Source organism: Frankliniella occidentalis, unplaced genomic scaffold (genome assembly GCF_000697945.3).
Source record: "Frankliniella occidentalis isolate FOCC.00 unplaced genomic scaffold, Focc_3.1 Scaffold69, whole genome shotgun sequence".
Lineage (NCBI taxonomy): Eukaryota > Metazoa > Arthropoda > Insecta > Thysanoptera > Thripidae > Frankliniella > Frankliniella occidentalis.
In genome coordinates, this window is record NW_026267199.1 from 819,501 (window position 1) to 829,595 (window position 10,095).

Here is a 10,095-nt window from a genome sequence, read left to right on the forward strand (position 1 = left end):
GGGGGGGGGTAGGGGAAGCCGAAGACCAAATGGTGACATATGACGCGGGACGCGGGTGCTGGAGTGCTGCCAGAAAGTTAGGCAAAAATCAAACCAATATACGCATGTGTGGTGTGCTCGGGTGTGCAGCGGGCGCGTGTCGGTCGCGTGTCTCCGCCTGCCTTCTACGGGATCGTTCAGAAATAACGTCTGCTTTTTTCAGATGCATTACGTAAAATAACGGGGGCTTGTTGCCTGCGAGATTTAGGGTAGGCAACCCTGCAGTACGCGCATGCACTGCATGCAAAATGTTGCCTACCTATCAGGCGCTCTCAGAGCTTGCGTTGGCTGGGGGCACCACCTGTTCGAGCAAGGGCGGCGACCTCGAAGGCACGCAGGTGCATTTGGTGCATTGGGCGGACTTGGTGGGGGGGGGGGGGCAAACTAAGGTGGTATCACCTTAGGACAAACTGGTCCCGATGCCAGGTGGATGGTGGGCCCCCACAGCGACTGCCCCACCACGCTGGGGGCGGAGGGGAGGGGGGTGCCTAAGGTGTAATGTACATTACACCTTTGGGGTGCCTACTGGCTCTGCGCCGCGGTAACGGGCAATAATTGCCAAACTCTGCGCTTCTCAGTGAAAACAAATAGCGCGGAAAACGCGCAGATTGCCCGGTTTTGGCCTTTCAAAGTGTATGCACTTTGTACTCTGCGCCTCTGCAGGTCGTCAAAGGTGCAACATGTCGCTTGCGTCCTGCTGGGCTTGTCGCAGCCGGTGCGGCGCCGGGTCCCGAGCAGCGGGCCGGCACAGCGCGGCACGCCCCAGCGGCGCCCTTCTCCTCGAAGCTCCTCGTTAATACTTCGAGCGTGTGTTTGAGCTCGCCCCGCCAGCTCTTTCGCTCTCACTGCCCTGAAAGCGGCACAGCGCATCGTGGCGTGGCGCGGCGCGGCGAGCTGGCGGCTGGAGCACCACCGGCCTACATGAAGCGCACCATCACGTCCCGCGACGCCTACTTACGGCGTTGAATCGGGTGATCCTTTGTGCTTTGGGGTTGCTTCGGGTGCAACGTTGGTATCTTATTGGGGCCTTGTTGTTGTTCCTCGGGGTTCACCTCGGGATCCCTTTTGGTATGTTCCTCGGGGTGCCTCTGGAGGTGCTCCTCGGGGTGCCCCTTTCGGGTGCTCCTAGGGATGCTCCCCGGGGTGCCCTTCGGGGTACCCCAGGCCCCGCGTGGCCGCCGCCTGCGGGTGCGGCCCTTGGCGGTGCTGTCGTGTGCTGGACTCACCTCATGGACCCCGCGCCCACGCCCATGCGGTCCCAGTCCGCCTCCAGCTCGTCCCACGACGCACTCCACGGCCCGCCCCACGGCGCCGCGGTCTCGCCCCATTGCGCGCCCCAGGGCGGGTGGTGGTGGTGGTGATGGTGGTGGCCGCCAGGGTGACCGCCGGCCGTGCGGGCCTCGGAGGTCGCCGCCTCCAGCCACAGGGCGTCGATGGCGCGGAGGACGTCGCTGTTGCGGCCCGCGCCCGCATTGCCGTACCGAGAGCTCTGGCTGCCCCCTATGGTGGTGGCCTCCCCGTCGCACTGGGAGTACGCGCACTCGCACCCTGACTCTGACGCCCTGCTTGCGGTCCTCCCACCTCTGAGCTCCGTGCTGCACTGGCCGCGCGCCTCCGCCCGCCCCGGGGCCGCGCCCGCGCCAAGCCCGCGCCGCGCCAGGATCCATGTCGGTTTCTTCACCTAAAACCGCCTCCATGTGGAACGGAACGGTGTGGCGCCGAGAGCGGCAGGGCCGGGCTGGGCGCGGCGGGCGCGGCACGCACCGGGGCCTCCCCGCGGTGCATACGGCCGGCCGCGAGCGGTGCTGACCCACCCGCCCCTAAGAGTGTTTGGCAACGGCCGGGGTGCACCCTGCACTGCACCCTACCCGTGGTGCATACGGCCGGCCGCGAGCGCTGCTGACCCGCCCGCCCCTAAGGGTGTTTGGCAACGGCCGAGGTGCACTCTGCTCTGCACTGCACCCTACCCGTGGTGCATACTGTCGGTAGCGGGCTCAGCTGATCCCTGACCCGTCCGCCCCTCCCACCTAGGGTGTTAACTGAGGGTGTTTGGCAACGGCCGGGGCGCATTCTGCACCGTCCGAGCGCTGCGGCCATTGCCACTGCCAGGCCCGCCAGCCGTGCACCCCCTGCCTGCGCCCGCTATTAGCTGTCTGAACTCAAAACCAATCCAAACTTTATTACAGTATGGCTTGATCGCCAGCAGGGTTGTGCAGGATGCGGCAACCGCCTGACGTGTCACAAACGCTGATAAGTTTTTGACTTTGGAGTTGGGCGGTTGGGGGTCTGCGGTCTGACATGCCGAGCCGTATGATGAGCAAGCCGACAGCATGGCAGACTAGGGCGGCTTGACTGTTCAAGGGACTTGTGCTGCACTTGATTGAAACGCTGCAATTTCCTCCTTCCTCCCCTCTCGCCCTCTCCCTACTTTTCCAGTTTTCGCGTGTTGCCACCGGTACGGTTTCTCGTCCCTTGTTTGCCGGGTGGGGTGGGGTGGCTGTGGCTGCACGCGGATCAGGGCATGGCCCTGCTCGCAGGCACGCCACGTCGCCGCGCCCACAGGCCGCCTGCTCGGCACGGTCACGTCAAAGGGTGCGCCCGCTGGCCCGCTAGAGCTAGTAGCTCTGGAGCTCCTAGCGTGCGCCCCGCCCTGTCCTGTTAGGGGAACGTCTCGTACAACGCGTATCTTGATGAGGACAGGCGAAGTCGTCATCATCCCAGCGTGTTCGTACCAGCGGGCCCTGTTAGTCTCTCTGTACTTTGCTGGCTGTGCGGTGCGAACAGTCCAGGCATAGACGCACTGCAGCGCAGCCTCACAATGGAAAAGAGGATAAAGCATTCCGGTGAAGCTAAAATGCAGAAGAATGCAAGGAAGCAGAAAACGGAAATCCCTGCTTTTACATGGGACTTCCGTTTTCTTCTTCGCCGCATTCTTCTGCATTTCAGCTTTACCGGAATGCTTTATTCTGAAATCTGAGGTTGAATTTGCGACACACTCGCCGTTACCCTCTCCAGGTATACGATCGATGCGATTAGTCTTGCTCTGCATCTGCTCAACCCCAACTACTTATCTTCCTTGACCCTATTTCGGGGATCATCAAAACTGAATACGACTCGCTCGAGCCAAGGCATTTCTGCGGGGTGTGCTGGGATGAGCCCGAGCCCCCGGCGGCGCACGCACTAGGCGCCCCGCCCCGACACGCCGCGGGCGCGGGCAGACGGGATGTTGCGGGCGGGTGGCAAAAGCAGGTGAGGGTCAGGGTGCTGGGTGGGGAGGGGGAGGCCGTCGCACTCACTCCCGCCCCATGCCCCTTTGAATCACCTTGCCAGACTCGTAAATGTGTCTGGATTTTCATAGCTGGAAAACCCCTACTCAAAAAAAGAAAATAATTTGAGCAAAAAAAAAAATGTTTACATTTTCCGAGAATTGAGCGACGCCCTTAGCGTTCACCACTGTCGCGATAATATGGAACCTGATGCAAAATTTTGTCGTTTGCCTGACCGTCGTGTTTTGTGTGTTGCAGAGGTGCGGGTGGAGTACCGCGGCGGGCTCCCGGAGCTCGTGGTGGAGCTGCCCTCGCGCAGGGAGCCCTGCTCGTTCCGGCTGCGCCCCGTGTCCCACGTCGTGGGCGACCTCGTCCACATGCTGAAGCTGGAGGACCGCGGCATAGACCGCGTCACCGTCCGCACCATGGGTAAGTCAGCTTGCGTTTAGCTAACGGGGTGCCACGGGGGGTGCTACGGGGTGCTGAGGGGTGCTACGGGGTCCTGAGACTCGCCGCCTTATAAACCTAAGTATATGGGGGGAAAACGTTCCCGACAGCTCAGAACCCCCTATAGGACCCCGTAGCACCCCAGCACCCCGTTAACTAAACACAAACTCAGCACTTCTAGACCACTTGTACTTTAGGGAGCTGCAGCCTGCCCCCCCCCCCCTTTCCCAACTGGCCCCCCTGGCCATGTAACTTGGGTTGTCGACCTACCGGCGCAAGTCCGTCGTGGGAGCGCGGTAAAAGCTGCCATAGTGCCATGCTATGGCGAGATAGGCGTGCCCTACGGTGATATTGAAACATATCTCAAAGTCTTTGTATCTCACTTTTGCCCCCAGGTGGCGTCCGCATCGGCTCTGGCAACTCGATCGAGTCTCTGCTGCAGGACAACTTCAAGCTCCAGATTAACGACGTCGAGTACACGGTGCGTGTGCCCCCCGTGGCCAGGTTGTCCCAGGAGCAGGCGCAGCAGATGTCCGACGTGCGCCTGCTCGTGATGCGGCTGTACGAGTCGCTCAACGTCCAGGAGCACCAGCTGCTCATGGAGCGGGAGCTGCTCGCCAGGCTCGAGGAGACCAAGACGGAGCTCGCGCCCATGGAGGAGGTGGGTTGGATGGATACTCTGTGCTCTCACCGCTCATCTCGCAAAGAGATGGCGTCCCTCAACTATTCTATCCGTTGCAGATTGCCCGGGAAATTTCCACTCAAGCCGAGTCGTGGGTGGTTATGAAAACTTTCTTCCTCCTCTTCCTAATGGGGGCGCAGTTTGGAGTTCTAGGAAGACTGACATGGTGGGAGTACAGTTGGGACATAATGGAACCGGTTACATACTTTGTGACTTACTTCACAGCCATGGGATTCTATGGATATTCACTTGTCACAGGACAGGTAAGGCAATCATTTTGGTTTTTGATTCATCTTTTGCTTTTTGTTCTGCATTTTCTAGTAAGTATCATGGTAAAATAAATCATCATTTGCTTTCAGGAATGTGGATATGAAGGATACCGTAGCCGTTCATTCCTCAGAGCATTCCATAGGTTGGCTCAGAGGAGGGGGCTTGATGTAGCTCGATACAATGAATTGAAGGCTTCTGCCTATCAGTTAGAAAAAATGCTGGCTAAACTACGAGACCCTTTGCAAGTACATCTTCCAGCTCGACCAGTAGACCTTCCATACACTTCCCAGCGCTCTCCCTTAGAACAGATTAGAAACTTGCTCAATATTGACAAATTTTTCAAATCTAGCTCTTCATCATCTAAACCGTCCTCTTAATTTTCTGGTATTAAATTTCTAGATTGCAATTCATATTTCTTGTGTCAAATATCATAACAATTCTCCACTACATGTGCACTATGATATTTCAATGCAAAAAATTGATCTGGAATATCTGTTGCAAAAACCGTTTTGAAGGAAGAGACAGCTTCGATTGTGAAAATTTTGTCATTTGTTCAAACAATTGAGTATTCAGATTTCCAATGGTGATTTAGTGTCACAATTAGATGGAACATCAGTGACATACCTACCTGCCTGTGATCCTTAAGAGGACCAGCTGGACTGATTCTCTAGGACCATAAAGGCAAAAATAAATAAAGGCTCATGTACTTTAATTTTAAATGGATTTTACATCCCTCCGCAATCTTGTCTTTGTAATACCTGTTTTTCCTTACATTCAGTCATTTTTTTTTCTGAAAAGCTCTCTTCTAAACTGTTTTATATTCCTGTTTTCTAGCATTCGTTGTGTGCATTGTATGGTACTTTTCATTCAACATTTTCCTAGTACCTTGCATTTGTGTTACATCATCTTTCTTTATTGTACTTAAACAATTAAACAGATTACCATCAACAGTCTATTTAATCAATGAGTTGGCTTAACCTTATCATTCATTACATTTTTGCTGAGCCTTTCACTTAATTAGATAGGTAGTTCAGATATCAATATGTATCTGTGAAAAGGGGTTTAACAATCTGGACTGGTTGCCTTTGTATTGCGATCAATTTAGTATTTTTTTATGAGTGAATGCTTTATTTCTTGATGTTAAAAACTAGCTTGACTATAAGCCTTCAAATCTGTGATGGAAGAAGTGCATGTTAAGTAACCTTGTGTGATCATCTCTCTCTCTCAGTAGGTGTACTTTAATCAGAACATCAGAACTGTAATCTGTTAGCATGTTTTGAATGTTTTGTACATATATTTTGAAAGACTTTCTTTACTTGATCAATCGTATGTATTTGTGCACAAAATACAAAACATTGTTTTATCTTTGTAAATATTGTTAATAGTAAGAGTAACTTTGTTCTAATGGAGGCTGTTATCTCATGCTCTTTACACATTTCTAAATGGATATTTTAAAACTGAGCTACCTTGATCAACTGCCCAACATGGCACCAATGGTACACTGGTACTAAGTGTGAAAGTGGGGAGAGAATGGGTAGTTGGTGTAAAAAATTGTTTTAAAGCACCAGCAGTAAAAGGATTTCCAAGAAAGACATATGTACTTTCAAAACCGTTTCTTTTATTTGTATTCATGGTCTAACAAGTGCCATGATGTATACAGGGCCAGTTGAGCTGAGTCCACATAAAATAATTCTGAGAAAGTGTCCTTTTATGTACTGGGAAAAACAAGCAAAGTGCTGTGTGATTTTCAACATGCTGCTAGAGCAGGGTCAAGAGTAAACTAGCACAAAAGAAGGAAGATTATTGTGATTATGTGAACAAAGATTTTAATCTATCTTATCTGTTTTATATAGTGTAGAGAAATCTCAGGCCTTAAATTTTGACCTCTGTATTGCTATGGTCTATTTCATTAAACATTTGAAATTTTAACACCCATTTTTATTCATTCTTCTGTCATATGTGTTTGAGAGGATACTAACATTTTTCAAAGCCTATTAACTGTTATATTTAACTTTCTCTGCTTTCATAATTCTAGTGTTCATATTTTTCCCAACCTGCCCAAAAGATTGTAAATAAAATAAATCTGGGAGGCACTACACTCTATTTTATGTTGCTTAGATAATTAAGTTTCATTGACTCTTGTTTAATGTTATATATTGCTCATGTTTTTGGGAAAGACCCTGCAGTGATCATTCTAGAATTTATAAATGGCTGTGGTCGAGCAGATGAAAATATGCCATAATTTATTTTCGCTAAACCAATTGATAATTTTGGTATGACGCAGGGGAGCTTGCTACTGTGGGGATTTAGTATACAGTTTTAAGGTGTTTTTAACCCAAATATTGTTTAATCCAGTTTGTATCTAAGTCCTGCCTTAGTTTTTTTTTGTCAGAAATCTAACGTTGAGGGTTCAAGAGGATTCTTATTCTTTACACTTTGTTACATTGTAAGGTTTTTCAACTCCTTTTCACCCCAACTTATGATGCTTAATTGGATTGATATATGAAGCAGTCAAAATTAAAGGCGTCTGCCACACTGAACACTATTACTATTGTTTATCATCAATGATCATAAAATTTCAAGAGCTTAAACTTCTTCATAATCTATGGCATTTAAAACAACTCTGTTGTCGTTCCTACGTTCTTCACAGGAAACAAAGGTTGTACTTCTTAAATTTAATTTCAAGACTTTACAAACATTTTGGTTAATACTTCATAACAAAATTGATCAGGGCTGTCAAATCAAATCATTGAACCTCATGAAATGTAACACACCCTTTGTTAATCCCGAAAGAGATGATATTTGTGTTCTTCAAGAAGGTGTTGTGCTGCACCAAATAAAATAGGTCCAAGGTTCCAAAGTAAAAAAAATTCTTAAATAATTTGGACATTGTTCTTTCATGATCTAAAATCCTAATTGAATATTTTACAACACGGCCTGAATCAGGGTAACAACTTAGCTAGCTTTAACCCAGAACTTGTGGAAACTTTTTAAAATGTTTAATTGCTTAGTATTGTGTAATTTATACTGCCTTCAGCTCATTTCCATCAACAGCAGGACAAAATCCAAAGTTTGTCAGAGATATGCCAAGATCATGGAACTTCTGACAATAATTATCATTGTCTTTCTTCTATTGCATTCTTTTTGTTGTGTTCTATCAATTCACATTATCAAATGCAAAGCAGCATAAAACTGTATGTATAATATATATGTAATATAGAGCAGGTTCAAGTAGATCACATGGGGTACAATTAAACAACAATTTGTGTCCCAATTTGAAATATTTATCTTCCTTACTTTGCTCTATGGATTATAGAAAACTCCCATCGCCAGCTAATTGACTTTTATAGTGCTCTACTCACACATGTGTTAAACACTAGTATGTAAGTCTTTGTCTGACTACCGTTGCTTTTTATATGGAATCCTTGCATACAGAGGCTCTTTTTTTGTATGGAGAAGGCCCAAGGGTTTTGGCAGTATTCTTTCACATTCTTAGTGATCTGTATTGTCCAATACCCAATCTTTTATCACAGACTTAAACTTAACTCTGAATTTTACATCCTTCAAATTTTCATACTTTTGAATGGTAAATTTATGGTTAAAAACTCTTATAGGGTTTTGTCCAATTATTTATTTTGCATTTAAAACAACATACCTATTAAAAACCAAAACAGACAAATTTTCTTATTTCTCTTATCAGTTAAAATAAAACGCAAATCATTAAACTTGCATCCCTTCCTGCTAGTCAGTGTTTTTTTGTTTGTTGAAGACTTGTTTTAGTAAAATTTGACTTTGTTCACAATCATCTGTATAATAAGCGCCATAATTAGATAAAGGAGTTCCCTTGTTGTTGAAGTTATTGTTAAATCAGTTGAAAGTTTATTGCTTTCTTTGAAAAAAAATAAATTACAAATACATCAAAAAACAGTACTATTTCTGGCTGTCCCCTACTGTATACTGTAGACGCTTCGTCTACCTGCCTAACGGGAGACAAGAAGAGACAGAGAAAAAAATTGCCCCGCCCGGGAGTTGATCTTAGGGCCGACAATTTTGGTTCGGATGAAGCTGCATGCGGTCATGTCGATTGTAGCTACAACTGTTTACCTGAAAAAGGGGGCGTGTGGTTGGTGGCGTCAGACATCGTATGTTGCCCCATTTGAGGCCATAAACAGGACGTCCCTGTTTGTAGCTACACGATTGTAGCTACAGCCGACAGGGCCCGAGTCAGCTTAAACTGAACCGTCTATAGACGAGTTCATTACTTCCGCCAATGCTAGAATATCAACCAGAAGTAAACAGCGCTAAGAACTAAAGAGAAAACGAAAGATATCAATGCATATCCGAAGCTCTCGCCTTGTCCAAGCACTCGGAGGGACAGGGGGCCGCGAAGGGCCCGATTCAGGAAAGCACTGCCTACCCTCCAGGCGTTTTCAGCGAAAATCATCGACCCACGCCTAGATTGACGCGGCGTCACTGCTCAGCTCTAGAAAGGATTTATGAACCTGGGGTCAAAAGAAGCCTAAACCCAAAGTCCCCGTCACGACAGAGGCCTTAGAGAGAATCCGTGGCCTACCTCCCAGGCGTCCAAGCGACAACTCGTGTCGCGGCGACAAGTGGTAGTGGACACGTCCCTGTTCATGGACACAAAAATGAGGTCACAAATGGGGCAACATACGATATCCGACGCCACCAGCCACACGCCCCTTTTGTAGCTAAACAGTTGTGGCTACAGTCGACGTGACCGCATGCAGCTTCATCCGAACCAAAATTGTCAGCCCTAAGATCCACTCCCGGGCGGGGCAAATTTTTTCTTTGTCGCTTTTTGTCTCCGGTTTATTAAGCAGGTCCGAGCTCAAAACTCGGCCCCGAAGGAGCCAGCTGGTAGCCGAGCGTATTAAAGCGTGATCGTTGGCAGATCGAGGGGATGGTCGGTAGTTCGAATCCCGTCCGCGATTATTTTTCCTGCTCTGCTGGCCAAGTCTCTTCGGGCGTCAGTCACAGCTGAGATGTGCATGTCTCCGTAAGTTGTCCTCCGTACCGTCCCGTCGTGGCCGAGTCGGTGGCGTCTGGCCCCAGTATGAACCTGGTCACTGGTTCGAATCTCGGCCGGGTGATATTTTTCGCGCTCCGCTGGCCATGACTTTACAACCGTGCGGCGTGATGGGCTGGTACTCAAACAGTCGCTGGTTCGAATCTAGTCGACGGTACCCTTTTGCCCCTCTGACGGCCATATGTTTCGGGTTGTGAGCCACAGCGGAGATAAGCTTCACCCATTCAAAAGCCTCAGCATTGGCTCAGTTGGTACAGCGCGCGTCCGAGACGCGGATGGTTGTCGGTTCGAATACTGACCGAGGCTCATTTTTCCCTATTTAGTAGTTTGCGGCGCGGGCA

General features: G+C 49.0%; 1 protein-coding gene across 1 annotated transcript; it reads left to right on the forward strand.

The window, feature by feature from the left end:
• The first annotated feature begins 3,505 nt into the window (after window positions 1-3,505).
• LOC113203892 (calcium uniporter protein, mitochondrial) lies at window positions 3,506-5,217 on the forward strand. Its single transcript, XM_052268429.1, has 5 exons — window positions 3,506-3,734; window positions 4,148-4,413; window positions 4,494-4,697; window positions 4,794-4,949; window positions 5,104-5,217. Exons 1-5 carry the CDS (start codon window positions 3,506-3,508, stop codon window positions 5,215-5,217), a joined length of 969 nt encoding a protein of 322 aa, XP_052124389.1.
• Window positions 5,218-10,095: the final 4,878 nt, after the last annotated feature.

Bases quoted from the DNA above. Each gene is read 5' to 3' on its own strand.
- LOC113203892 (XM_052268429.1), top strand. From the start codon at position 3,506: ATGGAACCTGATGCAAAATTTTGTCGTTTGCCTGACCGTCGTGTTTTG. The intron at 3,735-4,147 runs GTAAGTCAGCTT...TTTTGCCCCCAG, and splicing joins CGTCACCGTCCGCACCATGG to GTGGCGTCCGCATCGGCTCT. The intron at 4,698-4,793 runs GTAAGGCAATCA...ATTTGCTTTCAG, and splicing joins ATTCACTTGTCACAGGACAG to GAATGTGGATATGAAGGATA.